This window comes from Globicephala melas, chromosome 5 (genome assembly GCF_963455315.2).
Source record: "Globicephala melas chromosome 5, mGloMel1.2, whole genome shotgun sequence".
Classification (NCBI taxonomy): Eukaryota; Metazoa; Chordata; class Mammalia; order Artiodactyla; family Delphinidae; genus Globicephala; species Globicephala melas.
Window position 1 is genome coordinate 82,629,142 of NC_083318.1, and position 24,054 is coordinate 82,653,195.

General features: G+C 32.3%; 1 protein-coding gene across 1 annotated transcript in view; it reads right to left on the reverse strand.

The window, feature by feature from the left end:
• The window catches only part of TECRL (trans-2,3-enoyl-CoA reductase like), a 92,136-nt gene extending 74,135 nt beyond the window's left edge, over positions 1–18,001 (reverse strand). The window contains exon 1 of the mRNA XM_030880732.2: positions 17,768–18,001. Coding sequence (XP_030736592.1) covers positions 17,768–18,001 — 234 coding nt within the window. The remainder of the gene's footprint in view (positions 1–17,767) is intronic.
• Between the last annotated feature and the right edge of the window lie 6,053 nt (positions 18,002–24,054).

The following is a 24,054-nucleotide window of genomic DNA, read 5'->3' on the forward strand; positions in this document are numbered from 1 at the left end:
ACCCTGCGAAAACCATAATTCAAAAACAGTCATGTACCACAATGGTCATTGAAGCATCATTTACATTAGCCAGGACATGGAAACAACTTAAATGCCCATCGACAGACAAATGGGTAAAGAAGAAGTGGTACATATATACAATGGAATATTACTCAGCCATAAAAAGGAATGAAATTGGGTCATTTGTAGAGACATGGATGGATCTAGAGACTCATACAGAGTGACGTATGTCAGAAAGAGAAAAACAAATATTGTATATTAACACATATATGTGGAACCTAGAAAAATGGTACAGATGAACCAATTTTCAGGGCAGAAATAGAACACAGATGTAGAGAACAAACGTATGGACACCAAGATCGGAAAGCGGTGGGGGTGGTGGAGGTGGTGTGATGAATTGGGAGATTGGGATTGACATAGATACACTACTATGTACAAAATAAATAACTAGTAAGAAAAAATTATATGTTTATTTAAACCGAAGTACAATTCTGACAAACTTTTTGATAGCAACAATAATTAAGTTCTGTAATATGTCAGCTTAAATATAATTCCCAAGGCCCTTAGTTAACTTTAAAATCTAGTATGAATGGTAAGTATAATTTTGGATATCTGGGTAATTTCTAAGTAATATAGGAGGCTCAAACATTGGTCATGAGGTGTAGTCTATATCTAGCTTTGCTTCTTATTTTTATATATCATGAAGTAGGTAGATCTTTGTGTCAGTCAAATTACCACTAAGAAGGTATAAAATGTATGTGTGTAGCAGTGGGGGTTATTTCATGTGTTCTTATAAACTCTTTTGGTTTGTGTGAAATTGTGATTTATATTAAGAAATATATATTTTGTCTTCCTTTTGTTTCTGGCTCCTAAAACCCTTGGAACTTCCTAAGTGATGAGCGTAATAAAGGTGTCTTTTGTTATGTTAAAAAGAAAAAAAACCCTGTAGTGATCAAATGACAATCATATTCCTTTCCAAATAGTCACACATATTATTACATGAAAATTAACTATATGAAGAAAATAGTTAACAAATGAATGATATTCTACTACCTATTGATTAATCATTCAGCTTCATAATCATAGGGAAAAGACTTAATGTATCTATGCATAATCCAAATTAATTTATATTCATTTCTTTGAAAAAGATGATTTTTCCATAAGTAAAAAAATTCTACATCAATAATACTGTTCATCAAAATATAAATGCAGATAAAGGGGAAATAAAAAGTCCATGTGATATATTTTAAATCTAGTTTGAATTTTCTTTTTTTTTTTTTTTTTTTTTTGGTAGAAAGGAAAGTTGTTTTTAATCAGAATTCTGGCAATCTGGGGAGATGGTGGACTCAGTGTCCAGTTTGAATTTTCTTAATTGCAGTTTGTAAAATGTTTCAGGGCCATATTTAAGTGATATAATTGCCTAATGATAATCAGAATAAAAAGTCTTGGAAGAAGTAAGCATTTATAGTCCATTGAAAAATTATTGCTTAAAACATAATTGGTTTCTATTTATTGATTTGCAGTGACAATGACAAGAACATTTACCAAAGTTGCTTTGCTTTTAGTTGTAAATGGAAAAGGTGATGTTTATGAATACTTCAATTATAAGTGCCATGAAATATATTTTGAATAAAGGCTCAAATATAGTGAAAATAGCAATGAAAGTGATAATAATAATGGGCTCAGTATTAGTAGTATCTATAATCTGTTTTGTATATATGTACATATGTATATAATATTTATTAGTAATAAAAGTATATGTTATTCTATACTATTGTGGTGATTGTAAAATTGGCCACAATATTTTGCAGATCCTCCCATCAAGAACTAGAGTTTATTTCCCTGGACATTATATTTAAGCTAGCCTTATTATTTGATTTAACCAAAAGCATGTGTTGAAAGTGAGGCTGTGCAAGTCATGAATCTAAGACTCGACAGGTCATGTATTTCTATTCTTTCTGCCAACATCCTCACATAAAGAAGCCCGAGTTAGCTTCCCCAGTGATGACAGACACATGGCCCTGTTGCACCCTTTCCTAGAGCTCACTCCCAGATCAATCACCCAGCTACCTGGCAGCGGGCTTGAGCCCAGCAGACATCAGCAGATCTGCTGAACAACTATAAGCTAAACCAAATAACAGAGTAATGAGATAAATAAATGGCCTTTATTTTAAGTTGCTAAGTTCTTGAGTATTTTCTCTCAAGTGGTAAAGAACTATTAAAAACATTAATCATGTAAGGAGGACAAGGAAAAGAAATTTATCGCTCAACCATTTCATTGTACAGATTACAAACAAATTCAGAAGGGTGATGTTTACTTTTTAAAATTGTACAGGTTTGTAAATCACCTGCGATGTTAACTCTGTTGTGTAATTAATTTTTGGCTTTTTTCTACTGACGATGTTAAAGAGATATGTCAATTAACTTTAAAAAAATACACTCAAATGTCAAATTCTATATGCAAAAATGAAACTAACATGGTACCACTGTGAAATATGTCATATGTTTAGTTTTATAATAAATCTGAAACTATTCATGACTCCATAAATATTTAACCTTAATATTCAAGATACCTAGTATTTGCTTTTGAAAGATGCACAATGCAGTTAAACTGAATTTCAGCAAAAACCAAAACAACACAAAACAAAAAACAGTAACAAAAAATATAACCAAAATCTTATACTGCATAAGATCTTAAAACGTGAGGTTTTTTTCCCCCTGGTGATTCAAGGAAATCCACAGTTTAAGATTCATAGTATCTCTTGGGAAAAGAGTTATTATGGGTGGCCAGTTTTCTAGAAATGTAGGATTTTACCTACCTCTTTATGCATCAAATATTTAAATCCATCCACTTTGAATAATTTTCTTTCTAAAATATATTTATTGCCCTACCAAAAGAAGGATAATTTTAATGGTTCTTAGAAACTGAATATCTGTGGCATATTAGTTATTTTAGCAAATATTTGTTCTGTTCATCATTTCCACTTCTCTAGAAAGTGATGCTGGTTGTGTTGGACTTGGCTCTTTGGCTTGCTTTGTACAATGGAATGTGGACAGATGAGGCAATGTCAATTTCATGCCTTAGGTCCTAAAAGGCATTATGAGCTTTCACGTGACCATCTGGGAGCTACTGAATTCTACCATGACAAGTACATGTTCTGGAAGCTGGCTCTCATTTCTTAACTTTTCCCTTCATTCTCTTGCTACAGTGTCACTTCTCTTTTTTGCTTATAAACCAGGCATCCAGTATTGTTTCAACTAAGTAAATCTGTGAGTAGAATTTGAATGAGAATTTTGGAATAAATAACTTCGTTGCAAAGAGTCTGCTTACTCTGGTAGATTTATAATTGCTCAAAATACTTGTTGTCCTTCCGAGGACAGGCCTTCTAGAGGGAATAATCGGTATCTCTACCATGTTGAACTCAGCCCTGACACAGATTGACCAGTGAAATATGAGAGGAAAACAAATGTTTAATGTCCAAGCAGAAGCTTTACAAGCCAGAGTGTAGCTCACCAACTGCCATGGACTGAATGTTTGTGTGTCCCCAAATCCAAATGCTGAAATCCTAACCCACAATGTTATGTTATTAGGAGCTGGGGGTCTTTGGGAGGTAATTATGTCATGAGGGTGGAGCTTTCATGATGGAGTTAGTGCCCTTATGAAAGAAACTCCAGAGAGCGTTTAGTCTTCTAAATAAAATAAGAGAATGGCAGTCTGCAACCCAAAAGGGGATCCTAACCAGAACCTGACCATGCTGGCACCCTGATCTTGGACTTCAAGCCTCCAGAACTGAGAAGTAAACTTCTGTTGTTTAAAAGCCACCCCGTCTATGTCACTTTTTATAGTAGTCGAAACTAAGATGCCTCCTGTCTGTTCACTCTACTTGGAAACTGACATGATAATGACAATGACAAGAGCTGCTTCATCAACCTGGTTACAGAACAGAGAGCTCAGAGCACAGCCACAGCTCATCCACACTGGCATGCCACGAGTGAGAATTAAACCTTTGTTATTGTCCATCATTGATTATTTGGAGTCATTGCTTAATCTAGACTGAAAGTCACTCTTACTTGTTTTATAAAATAAATTTTACTTGTTCAAAAATTTGTGAGACTTTTTTTTAGATAACTAGATTAAACCTATTGATGTGGAAGGACTCCATATCTTATAACCTTGATAGATTTTATATGACTTCCAAAACATCAGAGATCACTTCAAATTTTGAAGTGATGGTCATAAACTTCTTTTTAGCTACTTCAAGATTTATGTTACAGTTTTTAAAATGTGGAGAATGTGAAATGAGTTTCAAGAAAAAAATAATTAGGGAGGAAAACCAACTTTAGAAAGTTTATATTATTAATTAATTGTTTGACATCAAACCACAGAGATAGATGCTACAATTATTTCTGCATCACTGGCTCACTGCCTTCATAAATGCTACTACAGAGTGCCAGCCACTGAAAGTGATTGCATTACTTTTCAAATTTCACTGTGTATTGCATGTTCATGGACAAATTCATCAACAATTAAACAAATTCTGAGTATATTTCATCTTAGAACAATGAAACATTTATTATTTAATATGCCTGAAAATCTAAAAAATGTTTGATGATTAAGTGAGCCATGAAGCTTCAATACCTTCATTACATCATTTTACATTACGTCCTGGGTAAAAATAAGACATGCTTTATCTGTAAAGCTGATCTAATGCATTCTCATGACTTTGAATGCCATGTATTTTCATACCCTCAGGTGTATATCTCCAGCACTAACTTGTTTTCATAGCTGCAAACTTATATATACAGCTAGATATTTAATACATTTACATGGATATCTGACAGTGATCACAAATTTAAACATCCAGAACTGAATGCTATGTGGGTTAAGCCAAGAACTGTTTCTATTCTATTAATGACACTAATATTCAAAGAGTTTTTCAAACTAGAATCTTTTTTATAAATGATGAATTTTCAACTTTGTTATCTGAGAAATTTCAGAGTTCTATTGATCCAACCTCCTATATTTAGAATCATCCCCCTTCTGCTGCCTATTTTATTCAATATCTCCTACTAGATATACACTAAGTACTCATTAAATATTCACTGAAGAAATTAATATCCAGTGAATAGGTGGAGCATCTAATATAGTCAATTTATTGAATTATCTTCTTTGTATAATAAGATATTTTATTAACCTGTTTTACAGTTTTCTGTGTTTATTAAAATATTTTATTTAAAATTTGTTTCAGGTTTATTGAGGTAAAATTAAAAATTAAATGATAAGATACTTAAAATGTACAACACGATGACTTGATATACGTATACATTACCCCAGTGAGTTAATTAACACAACCATCACCATACATATTTACTTTTTTGGTTTTGATGAGAACATTTAAGTTGTACTCTCAGCAAATTTCAATTATACAATACAGTGGTGTCAGCTATAGTCATCATGTTATACAATAGATCCTCTGGCCTTATTCATCTTATAACTGAAATTTCATACCCTTTTAACAACCTCTCTTTATTTCCTCCAACCCCCAGCCAACAGCAGTCACTTTTCTACTCTCTGATTCTATGAGTTTAACTTAAAAACAAAATCCACATATAAGTGATACCATGCAGTATTAATTTTTCTGTCTGACATTTCTTTTAGCATAATGCCCTTTAGTTTCATTCATACTGTTGCAAATAACAGAATCTCCTTCTTTTTAAAGGCTGAATAATATTTCATTGAATATATATACAATGAATATATATATATATACACACAATATATTTACATATTTTCTTTATCCATTCATCTGTAGATGGACACTTAGGTTGTTTCCATAATACTGGAAATAATACTTTGTAAATAATACTGCTTTGTAACTAATACTTGGCTTCTGTAAATAATACTGCTATAATCATGGAAGTACAGATATCTCTGAGATAATGATTTCACTTCCATTGGATATATACACAAAAGTTCGATTATTGGATTATATGGTAGTTCTATTTTCCATTTCTTGAGGAATATCCATACTGTTTTCCATAGTGTCTGTGCCAATTTGCATTCCCGCCAACTAGTGCACAAAGGTTCCCTTTTCTTCACATCCTGGCCAACACATATTATCTCTTGTTGTTTTGATGATAGCCATTGTAACAGGTTTGAGGTGATATTGTGGTTTTGATTTTCATTTTCCTGATGACTAGTGATTTTGAAAATCTTTTCATGTACCTGTTGGCCACCTGTATGTCTTTGGGAAAAAAGTCTATTTAGATCCTTTGTTTATTTTAAAGTTGGGTTATTTATTCTTTTGCTATTGAGGTATATGAGTTCCTTATATATTTTGGATAATAACCCCTTGTTGGATATATGGTTTGCAAATTTTTCTCCCATTTCATAGGTTGTCTTTACATTTTATTGATGGTTTTCTTTACCATGAAGAAGTTTTTAGTTTGAGTAATCCTGCCTTACTGTAATCCTACAGTTTTAAATAGAAAAGGAAACATTACACATATACATGTATATATATACATATATATATGTATAACTGTTTTTCCTCTCTCTCTTTCTCTTTGTTATATTTTTCTAATGATGAAAGGATCACTAATATTGAAATGACAGAATCATGACTCTCATCTTTAATTCAAGTTTCATTGAATGCACCTGTCAGAATAGTTTAGGTTGTGTTGCAAAACTCATTGGTTTGAAACAACATATGCTATGTTTTCACATGCACTACATGTATATCACAGGTTGACTGATGCAACTACTCTGCATTTTCCTTAGTCTAGGATCTATATTGACATAGCAGACAACATATGGAAATTGCTTGTTTCCAAGGCAAAAGTTAGGGGGAAAAATGGTAGTGAAATTAGATTAGGTTTTTAAAGCTTCCCTCAGGAAATAAATACATGTCTTTCACTCTCATTTCACAGAACAAAATCCGTTACTTTGAAGAGGTAGGCAAGTTTAATTCTACCATGTTTCTGTGTGAAAACAAGAAAAAATCTTAATAAACAGCACCAATATTTACCAGAGTTTAATATTTACCTTCTGATCAAATAGTTGGTCCCCTATCCTTTACTCATGAGTATCCTTTACTCACCCCTATCATTTACTCAAAATACAACACCATGTCCTCACAGAAGCAATGAAAAATTCTTTTCAATTATGGTATCAATCTCAATGTCCAAGATGTCTGAATGATGTGAGGTATTATGTACTTATGCAACTCAGAGACCTATGAACTAAAAGACAAGGTATCTGCTCTCCAAGAGCCCACTTCCTACCCATGGATGTTGAGAAACCAAAAATGCTTTTAATGCTTCTAAAGTCAGTGTCCAAAATGATTAAAATTTTATTATCTAGAATATTCTAGAAGGCCATAAAACCAGGCACTATTTCCATCGTTTCTCTGTGTGTCTTAAGTAAGAATACACAATGCATGTTATTTTACTCTCATGATAGATAGATATAGGTATGTAGATATAATGTTACATATATATTTCAAACATTATTTTATACATGCTAGAGAGAGAGAGAGAGAGAGAAGAGAGGGAGGGAGGAGAGAAGAGAGGGAGGCCAGAAAATTTAGTTTTTTTCAGGTTGGGGAGACAGAATATGAAATATAATTCATTTTCCCTGCTTTACATAAGACATAGGCTTTCCATCATTGACCAAGAAAGACATTAGTTTCCTAAGCACATGACAGAAATAAAATATAGTCAGCTCATCAGCTATTGAATAAATATAAAATCAACTATTTTGTTACATGAATTACAAAGTTACCTCTATCACCAGTGTGATCTTATATATAGTGTCCATAAAATCATGATCGCAAATAATAATCAAAATTCCTTCCCCACTGCATATGTCAGGCAGTTTAGTCTCTGTTCCTCATGGTCCAGAAGTGGTAGCTATTAGGCACGATAACATTATCGTTCTCCTCATTGTTGTACAGTTAACATTTTTTTGAAACTTTTATCAGTTTCTTTTGAAACTAGAAAAATTAGTCTTCAGTAGTTATGCAGGGCATAGGCTTCTAGAGTACACTCATCTCACAGACTTAAATGTAGAAAAGGCAAGCACAGAATTCGTAGTTCCAATTGACAGTTTTAAATGTAAAATGTTTTCATTAAATACACCACAACATAAGAATGAAAAGTATTTTACAGGTAAGGAATTCTACCTCTGGACATATGTTTTCTGGCTTCTGTAAATTGAACAGACTCTAGGTGACAAAGTGATAATGCAATAACAAAACTATTTCACCTGCAATAACAAATGCCAAATTCTATTTCACCTGGCAATATTGTGGAAACTCTGTGGGCTATAACTACATCTGATAGAAATAGTATATTTTTAGTATATATAGTATAGTTACTCTGTTTTGCTACATATACTGTGGGTGTTCAGTGAAGAATCATGTAGAGTGTAGATCAGTCCATATGTTAGAGATGATGGTAATTTAAACTTGGATGGGTACAGTTCAGTAAGGAGATATATTGTGTATAGAATGAAGTGATTTACTGATTGATTGCATGTAGTAAAAACAGGGAGAGATTCTAGAGAGTCAGCAGCTTGATAAACTGGCTCAGGTGAGACTTTCTCCATCAGTTCATTAAAGAATTATATTCATAGGTGAATTCTCTATTGATGAGGACACTTTGATCATGTTGCAAACACTTGCTGATTGTTGGCCTCTTCAACCTCCCAAATGAATAACTTTGAGGCAATAAGCAGATATGGAAAAATGGCACATTCCATCACATACACATTATGCATCATTTTAGTGAAAAGTAGTATGTGTAAATAGAAGAGCCATAATCAGGCAAAGAGGAAATGAGTGTGTTTCTATACAGAAGTAAAGCTAACCTTTGAGTCCAGATTTTTTTTCTATTATAATACAGAACAGCCTCAATATCAGTTAACTAGAAAATTAGGTATTTTAGCCAAATTGTACTTACGTACTTAAACTGACATGGAGCATTAAGTTATTGAATTCTATTATCAACAAAGGCCTAGGAAGACATTATGTCTATACAATGCCAGAAATGCCAACTGAAAAGTAAAAGCAAACAAGTAAATTTATGGATCTATTTATTTATAATTACAAAAAACCTATTTGATTTCTTTCTTCCCAGTTTGAAATAAAGCCAGTTTTATTTTAGCAATCAACACCTCAGGGTTTGTGGCTATTCTTGCTGTTTGTGTTCTTATCATGTCAAGAGTTAAAAGAATTCTACATAAAATAGCTCTTTAGATAGAAATAGTTTCTCAGGGATTTTAGAGTGAGAGCTTTTTGAAACTTTTCTATCTATAAAAAAGTAGTAGCCTATATCTGAATGATTGCCTCAGGATTCTATGTTAAAGTTGTGATTAAATTAAATTCAGACTATTACAGGATTTTATTAAATAAAGTTTATGAGAAGCAGATAATAAATATATATTTAATGGCACACAGATCAGTATTGACAAGTAAAGGGCTCAGTTAGGCAGCAATTCATCAAATGTCTTCTAAAAGGATATTACTAACTACCTCACATTTTGATTTTTTTTAAAAAAATCAAATAACCAATAATTACAATTCAGAGACACCCAACATGAAGTAATATTACATGGTTATTTGGGAGGCAGTAAAAATGTGTAATGAGAAAAAAAACTACAATAAGAAAAAAAGGAGAGGTAATAATTCAGTCTTTTTACAATATGATGTTAGAATGATGAGTTTATAAGAAGGCAGAAGTACAGCATTCCTTGGTTTAAGAGTAAGATCAATTCTGAAATATATGTTAGCTAGATGTAGTAGGCAGTTCAAAATAAATCTGTCTAAAAGAGAACTAACCTCTCATAGGAAAATAAATGTGTGTGACATTCATAGGCTTCATAGGCTTTATGTGGTGACAGACTGGTGGGCTCAGTTTACTTAGTTGAATCCCAGTAGATCAACAGGGATTGAAAATTATTTAATGACTGTCAGTTTAAAAATTCACTAATAAAATATAGTATACTAATGGTGAAAAGTGTACACATTTGAAGTTCTTAAGTAGGTAGGGAGTTCATCTTTGCCTTCCTTCCTAAATTCTCCAGAGGTGTGCTTATAGCAATATGCTTTCAGTTAAAGCCTGAAAGGCCGAGGATGTAAGGCATTTAGAGGAGATAATTTCTACTTTAGGAGATTGCCCTTTACTGTTAGAGCCATCCCCAGGATGATCGTTCAGTGTGCTGGGACTCCTTATAACAGGAAGAGATTTCTAAAGCCACTTTCTTCAATAGAAGAAAAAAAATCATCCATCTGTGCTCAGCACTTTGTTCTTACCTCTACTTTAGCTTAGGTTATATCATCTTGTGTTGGACTATTTACATGTAATTATCCATTACAATATGGTGAACATTGGAAGAGGAGGGAACAGATTTTGTGTGGTTTGGATTGGTTTCTATGCTGATGTTCCTAGTGTCTATTAAAGGGCCTACCAACTAGAAGGCTGGTATTCTTCAACGTATATGAAGAAAAACAGGGAAAAACGAAAGTAGGAAGGAGGGGAGGAGAGAAATGGAAGGCAGGTGCTGTTCTAGGATTATGCCCCTGCAAGACGTTCTTGTAGGTACTTGATAATAGTCAATTGAAATCATTTTAAGGGTAATATTACTTCAAACAATGATTGCCTCAAAACCTTTGAGCTCATATCATGTAGCCATGCAAATAACATAGCTTTACATAGCTTTTACAGCAGAAAGTAAAATGCAAGTACATCTTCTTAGCTTAACTGTAAATAAAAACAGTTTTCTTAGATGGTGATACAATTGGAAAGTGGAAAAATATAGACATAATTTAGTTGATTATATGTAATACTATATATTAGTTTTGTAAATTCCCCTCATGAATAGTTTTCTAGAGTATATTTGTTTTTTTCTCTACTATTAAATTGACATGCAATGTTTGTATATCCATTGGTATCTTTCATGGTATAACATAGTATAAGTAACCAATGCATATTATTTGGAGTATGAGAGTAGGATACAGAATTCTAGAAACTGATACTACAAAGATGGGTCCCTGTGACTATGTTTTCTAATTCTAATGCTTCCTAATCATTTCAGAAAGGGATAATAATAGCTATCATTTTTAAATGCCTAAATTTTTATAGTCATAATAGAAAAGTATCAATTCAGTTATTTTCCTACTTTAATGGAATAATAATATTTTAAAATATATTGCCACTATCTAAAATACAATGTTCATTAGCAGAAAAATAACCATGTGGCAGACAAGGTGTTACATTTTGCATACAAATATAAAATCCTTAGATACTCCTGGAAGATAGATATTTACCCTACTTTGATTTGTAATTTACCCTACTTGGAAAACCAAGACTCAGAGTAGTTAAGTAATATGTTAAGGTGATAAGACTTTAATGATTTGCAAAGCTCAAGTGCAGACACAAATATGTCTGACTTCAGAGCATACACATTTTTACTACATTGTCTCTCATCACATTATATATTTGGACTATATATTGTGACCAAATCTATATAATAGGTCTACATTTTCTGAGAGAAATATAAGTCAGAGCAGATAATATTAAACACTGATTTTTTTGAAGTTAGAACCACATGCTGTATTACGGAATTCTCAAGTATATATAAAAGAGAGGTTGACATTGGAGATCCTCTGGGTTCATATAAAATGATTACATTACTTACCTCTTTTGGGAGGAACTATTTATTTTAATTTCTTAATTATTAATGATGCAAAAATTTGAGCATATTTTGTCTTTATTATTAAAAGGAATTTAAAATATTTTTAATTTCTAGGTTTGACTATTAAATAATGCTATTTTATATTTATATATATAAAATAGAATGTGTAAGATCCTTCCTACCTCTGTCCTGAAACACATTGTATTGGAAGTCAGATGCCCTAATCATGAAATTAAATAGAACATGAGAATCTTGGCTAATGGAGGTCATTAATCTTTCACATTATACTGTATAATAGTTAAGAGCAAGGCACAGAATGTGTATTAGCCAGGTTCAAAGCTTGGTTCTAACACAAACTAAGTTCTTCTTTTCGAGTCTCTGTGCCACCTTTTCTTCATCTACACAGGGGAAGAATAATAATATCTAAATCCTTTTGTAGAAAAAGATAATAAGGGGCAGAGGTATTAGACCATATCCAAGGAAAAAGAAAAAACAGGCCAGAGTTATATTAAAATTGTAGTCTATGTAAATCCAAAGGTCATAAATTTTCAATTATATCATTCTGCATCATAAGAAATAGGATGAAGGGGATGGGGGTGGAGAGGAGAAAAAAGGGGACAGGCATGGGAAGAAGAGAGCAACAAAACAGAGGAGGAAACGAGGAATAAAAAACAGAAGAGAAGGAGAAAGGAGTAATGGAAGAGAAAGAAGATATTGTTACTTGCTTACACATGAAATTCTGAAAACTGCCATTAGGCCATTTTAAGGCAGGTGCTATTCTCATTTTACAGATGAGCAAATTAAGGCATAAATATGCTAAATCGCATGTACAAGGTGAAGTATTAAAAGTGGCAAACTCAGACATTAAGAATTCTCAAATTTTCTAACCGAAGTATTAAAAGTACAGTTTTTATGAAATCTTACTACCCTATTATTCTCTCTACAGTTTTCTGGTGAACATTGGTATTTTTATCATTAAAAGGATAGGAGAATTTTTGAGTACTTTATTTTATTCATAAGAAGCCTTTAAAAAACTTTTGAGAATTTTTACTTAGCGTATATAGGTGATAGAGGGCTCTTGAGGTCAAGTTCCTTTAAGAAAAGATTAAAGAAAAAAGAATGTGATGATATTGGAAATGTTTATCAACCCTAACATTTTAGAGTTCTTTCCTTGCTCTTGAATCATCCACTTGTCACTAGATAAGCTTCTGACATTTTAAAAAATAGAAGTGAGACAGGAATAGTTAGCAACTGGAAATTATTCCATTTTACACTGTTAAATTTTTAAAATGTATTTTTCATATACATTTTTGATGTTCCAAAAAATAATTAAGGTGATATTTAACAATATTTTTAAAAAATATGCTCTCCATTTTCATCATTCTTTATTGTTATATTATTTTAATTATTCATGGGAAATAACTACATCAGTTAAATATTCCCATCTGCATTTCCTTCTTTATGAAGGGCTTGTTAGCCTTTGTAATCAGAACATGACTATTTGTTAGTAAATTATACACAGTACAAAGTTGAATTCTATACATTTTTGTTGGGAGCAAGCCGAGAGGAATTTGGGCATTCAGTAGAATGATTTAATTAAATGTCCTTTTCTGTGAATATATTTACATTTATTTGATTGATAATTAGATTTAGAAAATAGTAAAAAGTACTTTCAAATATCATACTCCTCCATCCAAAAACTGTCACTGCTAAACATGAGTGCATTATCAAATCCATATATCCCTTGAACAGGCATCGATTTATTCAGTAAATATTGGTTAAACCCTTTCTTTGGGCCAAGCACTGTTTTAAATGTTGGAGATACAGGAATGAAAATACCCAAAGCCCTGATTTTGTGAAACTGGAATAATAGGGGTAGACCAAATAATAACCAAAATGAAAAAAAGGAAAATAAGCAGTATGTTAAATAGTGATAAGTGTTAGCAAAGAAGTAGAACAGGGAAGAATAATAGAGGATACTGGCAGATTTTGCAATTTTACACAGGTAAAGGGCCCCAAGGAAAAAGTGACAGGTAAGTAAAGACCTAAAGGAAGACACTGACTAGTTCTGAGTAGGGAATGATATTATCTGACATGATTTTAACAGGCTAGTTCTGGTTGCTATGTAGAGAATATATTGAATGTGCTAAGGACAGAGCAGAGGAAAGATTTAGAAGTGCGGGCATTAGAGGTGGTGAAAATTTGTCAGTCTGGATATATTTGAAAGTATCAAAGAAGATGGATTGTATGTGGGCTGTGAGATTAAGAGATGAGTCATGATGCCTCTAAGTGTTTGGTTTGAGCTATTTGAAAGATGTAGTTGCTACTTGTTGATTTGGAAAACTCTGTGGAAAATTTTTTTGGGAAGACCAAGCGCTCAGTTTTAGATACACCAAGTTTGAAATGCCTAGTAAACATCCAAGTAGATGGATAGATAGATGGATGAATACACAGATACATAATAAATACACAGATAGATACATACATAGATAAATGGATTTGTATTTCAGGGGAAAAGAATAAGCTGTAGTTTTATGTTTATGAGTCATCAATATGCAGATGATATTTAAAGCTATAGGACTCCATAAAGTAAATGACTAAAGATGTGGAAAAGTCCTGATGACTGAGTTGGTGACAGTCCACACCTAATAAGTCAGATAATGAAGAAGCAGCAGGAGAAAAGGGAGAAGCCAATGATATGGGTTTTTAAAAAATGTGTGTGTTATTCTGGAACTCAAAGAGCAAACATGTTTTCAGGAGAAGGATGTGCTTAGCAGTGGCAGATGTTGACCATATACTAAGTAAGTGAAGCATGAGAACCGACCTTTGGATTTAGCAAGGTATTTATTACTGCCTCACTGGTGACCTCAGCAAGTTCATATTCTGAGAAGTGATAGAGGCAAATGTCTGAATACAGTGGGTTCAGTATAGAATGAGAAGAGGAAAATGTGTACAGACAACATGAACACAATGAAAGTAAGGAGATAAATGGGATAGAAGCTGGAGAAGATAATGAAGGCAGTAGAAGGATTTGTGGTTCTTTGGGGTGTGTGTTTGTGTGTGTGTGTAAGTAAAAGAACATGATTCAATATGTTTTCTTTAATCCAAGGAATTCATTTAATGGTTTTGTCTTATGAATATCTTGAGTAAATACTTTGTCCATTCTGAAGTTAAAGTTATAATATCTAGATGCAAACAAAATTTCTGAGATCAGCATATATTACTAAAATACATACATCCTACTCATATTTGAAAATTCATATCTAACATAAGCATTATACCAGATCATGTCAATAGGCAATTGTCAAGAAGTCAAATTTACAGACTGTGCCAGTATCACGAGTTTCATCACTTATTTTTTCTTGGATTTGTATGCAGATTAAATTTCTCTTTCCAAGTGATTATTAAATTAAAAAAATTAGTTTCCCTATTACGTTCAAGACACTATGCTAAATGTGTTACATATCTTACTCTTCACTATAGGCTTACAAAATAGATTTTATTAACCTATGTTCTAAATAAGAGTCCTGGGGATCAGCAATTCAGTGACTTTCCCAAGCCTTTGATAAATATGACTGATGTAGCAGGGATTCAGTCCAGGTATACTTAGTTCCAAAATATATGACCTTCAACCTTGACTACTTTATAACATTATAGTTACTGAAAGACAGGGACTAATTTATAAGCAACACTTCTTTTGTATACTGGGTAGAACCAAGTCTAATGAGAGGCAATTAACATGACCTTACTCTTAATATAGCTGTTAATTTGTCCAAGAAAAAAACAATATATTGGACAACAAACAAAATGTTTCTCATGTTTACAATCATTAAGCAAAAAAAAAAGTAAACTAATCCAGATTATTTTTTCTTTTAAATGTCTTGCCATTATTATGAGACACTATTATGAGACATTATTTATGAGACAGTTTTAAATTACAAAGCTAAAACAAGACAAAACAAAATTTGTGCTGCTGACAAGTCAGAGATTTGGATGCAGTAGGTTGCACATCAGATGGTGTTGATTGTGCAATAAAGTCTGTGAGGAATCCAAAATTAATCTCTAGCTAGTCTACTGAGTTTCCCTAAAGGTTTGCCACTGGAGATGCAATTACCAGGACTCTTACAGTTCAAGTGTAACCAAATCCTTACCTCGAAAGAATGATGGCTTTCTGCATGCTTAAATTTTGTGCAGTTTAATTAATACCTAAAAATGTAAAGCTCCATGTCTTAGCTTCAAATAAAATCTCAAAAACAGAAATGTTAAATGTACTAGGAAAATAATTAGTAGCCCAACATTTTCTCATTACTTTAAAGAGATTTTGTGTCAACATTTAGACACATATCAGAAAAGACACAACCAGCCTCATTTTAGAATTTTGGTCTTTGGAAATCCTTGACCAGTATAATATCTATTCCACTTATTGTTTTATTCCCCTTCATTTCATTGTATTTTCCTTCTAAGTTTTAAATTTTCAGTAGTGAGAAACTGCAAACATCAACAACCTCTGGATGATAATTTTATTTTTAAAATTCTATGGATGTAGAAAAAAAACTTATGGTTACCAGGGGATAAGGGGGGGGGATAAATTGGGAGATTGGGATTGACATATACACACTACTATTTATAAAATAGATAACTAATAAGAACCTGCTTTGTAGCACAGGGAACTCTATTCAATACTCTGTAATGGCCTATATGGGAAAATAATCTAAATAAAAAAGAGTGGATATATGTATATGTATAACTGATTCACATTGCTGTACACCTGAAACTAACAAAACATTGTAAATCAGCTATACTTCAATTAAAAAAAAAGTCTTATTCCTGTATGATATAAAAATACATTTTACTGAGATACTTAAATGGTAACATGCCTGAAGTTTATAATTTAAAGGTCTGTTATACATAATTCATATTTATCATTTATACATGGCCCCAGTGGTACTATAGAAAAGAATATGATTTCGAGTTGCAAAGAAATGGTTTTGAATTTCATATTTGCCACATATGACCTACATGAACTTGTAAAAGGTCTGTATTTTTCATTTCCATATGTAAATAAAAGTTAATATTACACGAGTAATAGGCTGGCCATAGTGTTATAATTACTAAATAAGAAAGTATTATTATCTTCTTGGCAATTAAAAGCAAGTAAACAATTTCTTCTCTTTTCCTCTTATCTAGAAACACAGCTAGAGCATAGATAAATGGAATCAGTGATTGAACTTTAATTTTAGAACAACAGAAAAAAACTTATTCAACCTGTCTGTAAAGCAAAATAAAGATATGTCTTATTAAAAATGTCAATCTTTCTCATAATAAATTGAAATACTAATGTTTTTTCAAACTTTAGGAAAACTGAAAATGACTGGAATATTGTACATACACATGTATATCTACAATACACACATATATTTGTTTTTTTAATTTTGTAACCTAGGAAGTATATATCTTATCTTTCCTTAGTGAAACATTGATATGTGATATGAATATAGAGGAACAGCATATTAAGCAAGACTTTTTTTTAGGAACTTAAACATTGTAGTTTTGAAATGAGTTAACTTTTCATAAAATGTGAAATGGTTATATTTCAAGACAGTTAAATCAATTATAAATAATTTTCAAATGACTAAATTTTATCACATATGCTAAATATTACTTTTAATAACTTTGGGGCCTTTTGCTTGCTGTTTTCTACAAACACTATTAAGACTGAAAATTTGAATATGCAAGGAAGTGCATGAATAGAAAGATATTTTGTCATGTAGGCTGAGAAGGTGAGCACTAAAATTTTACCTGCTGCCAATGGCCAATGTTAGGAGGAAAACCAAAACCTAATAATTATTAGCTACCATTTAAATTGAGTATGAAAATTCAATGAATATTTTCTACTGAAACAAAGTATATAAAGTATACTTTAAAGTATATTATAAAGTATCCATCCCACTCATCTTAAAATTAATATTAAAATCCAGAAATACATTTTGGTATTGCCTTATCAGCATTAAGCAAGTGATCAGTAATCTTTGGGGCAAAAAAGAGAATTTTAAATAAATAAATGAAACTCACCTTGTCCACAATACATATCTGCTTTCTGGTTTGAGCATCAAGTATTTCAATCTCAAAGTGAGTAGTTTTTGAATGTTTAACTGCTGGAGTTGATCTTAGAGGGCCTGCTGAGAGTATAAATTGCGACAAAGAGTGAAAATTTCTCAGGTCATTCTTCAGTATGGACCGTGTAGCTCCTGGGGAAGTTAATTCTCTCTTGCGTTCTGAAGCAAGGAACTTGTGCCTTTTGAACATTGTGTGAACTACCAGGAGAATCTGTCTTGTCAACAGGAGACACTTGCAAGTGTGTTCCCTTCAAACAAGTTAAATACTGCTGGTGAAACCTGGAAAGGTCAAGTGGCATGCAATTCCAAGAGTTCAGTTTTATTTAGCAGGCTTGAAAACAATGACTGATCTCTTTCTATATATAACACACTATTGTGAATTGCTGCAATGTAGATTACTTGACCAGCATTGGAATTATTTCTAGCTTTCTCCTTTTATCTCTGCTTCTTAATATGGCCAGTAGTATCTGAAATTCCAAAGTAAGATAAGAATAGACAAGAGTTTTATCTCTGAATTCTGGATACACTAATCTTTAAACACATATATTATTATTCACACATTCACATGTAGATGTATTTAAAATTAGCTTATTGCTATCTTATAGTTAGATTTTAAAATACCTAGTACATTATTACATAACAACATTTTTTGGTAAATGCTGCCTAGGATAAAGATTTGTGCCATGTTTTGAATGCACACATATACATCTGATAGAAAGCAGACAAGTTCTTCATTCCATACAGGGAGTAGAAAAATGGCAAATCATCTATAAGATTGGAATATATAGAGAGGAACTTTATAATTTAAGGAAAAGGAAGTAAACCTTATTTTAACATTTTTATGCACATTACATCATAAGGAGATCATTAAGTTTATATACAAAATCAGTACTAAACATCACATTTATCACAAAACTAGGTTATGGCAAATTCAAATAATCTCAGAATGAACACTGAAAAGTGATAAACAAATTAGAAAGAAGGATTTGTGAAAGATTCCTGGTACTCTGAGACCTGTAAATCTGATGAAGGAACAACTGACAAAAATCCAAACTGCAGTGTCACTGATTCAAAGGAATATTACAGGAAAATATTCTGGGATGTTATTTTCAATGAAAACATGAAAAGGGAAATGGCTACAACAGTAGATGGGGGAATCTAAATATCTACATTAAACTAATCTTTACTTTTATAATTAAATAAAATAATGTAGTTTTAAAAATTTGGACTACACATTATGTGCTGGAGATTCACTTACACATTGTTCAGTTATCATTTTCCTACTCTAGACCACCAGCACACTCAATATTTATTATTAAAAAATAGAAGACGGATGTATGTGTATATATACTTGCATGCGCACACACACACACACACACACACACACACAGTCAATTTTATCACCCCAGTTGTTCAGGACTTTAAACTTGGGATTACCCTTAACATTTCCCTTTCTCCCACACCTAAGATCTAATCCATCAGAAATCCAGAACACAATCTTGTCACCATCTCCATAGCTAACTTCAAAGCATCAATCTCACCTGTATTGCTTTTCCAAACTGATCTCCCTTTGTCAATATTGTTCAATTTATAGTCTCTTTATAAGGCAGCAGCTAGTGATCAATCCTTATATTAAAACAGGTAATGCAATTATCTGCTTAACGCACTGTTTGGGGATTCCTATTTTATGTAATGAAAAAGCCAAATTTCTCTGTAAACGTCTACAAGGCTCTGCATCATCAGCATTTTTTTTTTTTTTTTTTTTTTTTTTGCGGTACGCGGACCTCTCACTGTTGTGGCCTCTCCCATTGCGGAGCACAGGCTCCGGACTCGCAGGCTCAGTGGCCATGGCTCACGGGCCCAGCCGCTCCGCAGCATGTGGGATCTTCCCGGACCGGCGGGCTCTCACCACTGAGCCACCAGGGAAGCCCCATCAGCGTTTTTTAATATCTCTGATCTCATCCTCTAATCTATCCACAGTGCTCAGAACAGTGTCTGGCACACAGCAGGTGCCTAATACATATGTATTAAACAAATAATCAACTAATAAATAATCGATCAATAAATGTATCTTAACGGTGTAGGCAGAATGATGTAAATTAATTGCATGCTGAGGTAAACTACTAGCACATTATAGCAAGGTAACATAACTGTGCAACCCATATAATATAATCTTCAGAGATAGTTTCTATTTAAAAAAAAAAAGAAGAGAATAGTTGAAGGACACAGGTGCCAAACTGCAAGAGCTCCCATTGCCAACACTGGAATAATTCAAGTAAGAACATAAATACTGATGATAATATATTCTAACTCAAAGAACAGTGTAAATATCTGTGAGTCCATACTGTTATAAATAAGTGATTGAATAAATAATAGATAAATTGGGACAAGGGGTGAAATTTTCATATACAAGAATTGCAAATTATATATAAAAATCTCCCCTTGGATGTGGGTTTCATTTAAGTAACACAATGAATGGAAGTGGAAAATAGAAGCTTTATGGTGGAAAAACCTGGCAGGCAAACAGCATTTTAACCTAGAGGCCAAGTCTAATATCACCACGAAGAGTCATGCTGATATCATGTACCAACTGATATCATGAGGTGAGGGCACTTCACCTCTGGGGTATTCTTCCAGAAGTTTATTACCTCAGTCTAACCATGAGAAAATATCAGACAAACACAAATTGAGGGATGTTCTACAAAAATACCTAATATTCTCTCAAACTGTCAAGAATATAAAAAATGAGGAAAAATTGAGATACTGTGGCAGATCAAAAGAGACTATGTAAAGACATGAATAAAAATGCAATGTGGTATCCTGATTGTTTTCTGGAAGAGAAAATAAATGAATAGAAAATCCAGTAAAATAAGAATAACATCTGAAGTTTAATTAATAGTATTATACCAATATTAATTTCTGAGTTTTGACCAAGGTTATGCAAGATGTTAAGATAGGGGAAACTGAGTAAAAACTACACAAAAAACTTTCTTTTCAATGTTTTTGTAAAATTATTCTAAAGTAAAAGGTATGAAGTAAACATATACTGACACATGCAAAAAAAAATGGCATTATTTAAAAGGAGAAAATTGTAGATTTTTGTCTGCTGGTCACCTAAGTTAAAAATTTTGGAAGAGAATAAAAAACATTTCAGATATTATGCTATTTATTGTTTCATTTTGTATTTTGAAGTAGCTTTAAAAATAAAATGTTTTATATATGCTAAGGTGTTCTTTTAAGATTATTGCTAAATACATCATAATGAAATTAATACCATGAATTACTATTTGTTTAATACTAGACCTGGCATACCACTTTAAACTAGATTGCAGTTTAAATATATTTATAATAGAAAATTATTATAAAACAATGTAGCATAAAACAGGAATCTTTATTCCAATTGCATTTACTTAAGTAAAATGTGAAGAGGGGGGCTTACAATATCATTTTTCTTTATCCTCATATTTTTCATTTTTTTGACAGAAAGCATATCATTTCAATTTATTTTCCATTTGAAGTGCTACTTCTTAGATCATTTAAAATAATTAATAGACATTTTTAGAGCAGTTTTAGTTCAAACAAAAATTGGGCAATTAAAAGTGCGGAGTTTCCATATATTTATTCTCTTCCTTCCCAATACACTATACATCCTATTATTAATATCTTGCATTAATGTGAAAACATTTGTTACAATTGATGAAACAATATTGATAGATATTTATGAATTAAAGTCCATACTTCATTTTAGACTTTAGTCTTGGTGTTTTAGGACTAAACTAAACTAAAGTTCTATGACTTTTGACAAATGGATAAATTCATGTATCCACCATGATAGCATCATACAGAATAGTTTCACTGACCTGAGAATGTCCTGTGCTCTACCTTTTCATCCCTCTCTGCACTCCTTCTGAATTCATGGCAAACACTGATATTTTCACTGTCTTTGTAGTTTTGCCTTTTCCAGAATATCATTAGTTGGAATCATACAGTATGTAATGTTTTCAGACTGGGTTCTTTCACTTAACAATATGCATTTAAAATTAGAGCTTTTTTTAAAAATCACTGAATAATACCCCATTATATGAATGTACCACAGTTTACTTATTCATTCATCTATTGAAGGACATCTTCGTTGTTGCCATGAACATTTGTGTTCAGGTTTATGTATGAGTATAATTTCAATTTATTTGGGTAAAGAACTAAGAGTGTGATTGCTTAATTGAACGGTAGGCCTATGTTTAGCTTTGTATGAAACTGTCAGACTGCCTTCCAAAATGGTTGTACCATTTTGCATTCCTACCAGCAGTGAATGAGAGTTCCTGTTGTGCCACATCCTCCACAATGTTTGGTATTATCACTGTTGCTGGAATTTGGCCATTCTAATAAGTGTGTTGTGGTATCTTATTGTTTAAATATGCAATTCTCTAATGAAAAATGATGTAGAGCATCTTTTCTTATGCTTATTTGCCATCTGTACATCTTTGGTGAGGTGTCTGTCCAGATCTCTTGTCCATATTGTAATTGCTTTTTTTTCCCCTGCTGTTGATTTTTGAGAGTTCTTTTGTATTTTGGATATAAGTCCTTTATCATATATGTGTTTTCCACATCCTTCTACCTGTTTGTCTTGTTTTCTAATTCTCTTAAGAGTATCTTTTGCAGAGCAAGGGTTTTAAATTTTAATGAATCCAACTTACCACTTTTTCTCATTCATGGACTGGGCTTTTGGTGTGTTGTTTTCTATAAATTGTATTGTTTTGCATTTTACATTTATGTCTATGATCCATTTTGAGTTAATGTATGTGAAAGATAAAAGGTCTGTGAATAGATTCATTTTCTTTTTGCATGTGGGTTTCGAGCTGTCCCAGTACCATTTGTTGGAAAGACTATCCTTTCTCCATTGACCTGCCTATAATTGCTTGATTATACTTGTGTGGGTCTATTTCTAGGCTGTCTATTCTGTTCCACTGATCTATCTGTCTACTCGTTTGCCAACACCACATCATCCTTATTATGGTAACTTCATAATAAGTCTTAATGTCTGGTAATGTTGGCCCTCCGACTTTGTTCTTCTTCAATATTGAGGGTCTTCTGTTTCTTAGTTCAGTTTTTATGATAGATATGCCATGTATTTCCAAAATTGCATTGTGGATTTTCTAATTCATAGTCTCTTAAATTTGAACATCTCCATGTTAACAATGAATATTCTTATAAAATTATAATATTGGGAATTTACAGAATTGATACACTTTTGCTATGAATCAATGACAAAGATGTAAAAAGAAAGGACATTATGCCCATCATTGGATAAATTGTTCTCAGCCATTTTTCTAGAGAGTAGTTCATTTCTCTGTATTTACATTTTTTGTTGATACTTTAGTCAAGTAATGGAGATTGTAATTATCCAAACATATTTGTGATATTTAACCACCACAGCATAAAATTCATGAGGCAAAGATCAGATCTAATTTTGTCCATCACTCTACCTTCAAGGCATAGTATAATTCCTGGCATATACTAAGTCCTCAACATTGTTTGTTGAATGAATAAATCATCATGTGAATAAATTTTCCTCTTTAAGTTGAGATACTAATCAATGACATCACAATAAGGTAGTCACTGGACTCCTTTGATAATAGAAAGAACTTCATGATAAGACCTATGTCTTTAATCTGTACTGTCTCCTGAGTAAATCCTCAAGGACACTAAACCTGGAGTTAGTTGGGTGAAAAAGAAAGAAATAGGAAGCCAAAGACCAACCACTTGTCATGGATATTTTTTGGTCAATGTTCATAAGAAAATTTTATATATAAGGTACAAAGAATTCGATTTTAGGAAGTTAAGGTGGGAGCAGAATATTAAAATAAACATCAAATCATACTGTACTTGGACCTAGGCAAATATATAAGCAAGTAATATGTGTCTAGCAAATAACATATTTAGTAGAAATAGTATGGGTTCAAGAAGTTCCTTGTAATATTTAAATGGCTATGTGATGTCAAGCTTTCCATTAGCAGTCACATTTTGATAACATTATGCATTTTGCAAGACTCTTATGATATATAGTCAGACAATGCATATAAAGTAAATAGAGAAGTTTCTGAAAAATGGAGGGTGTTCAATATACACATACAACATACATTTTCAGTGTTGGTTTGCAAAATCAGATTTATACCTCCCAAAATCAGATCTATGCTTTTCTTTCCCATCACCCTACTCAAGCATTCAGATTATTCCTCTTCTCTA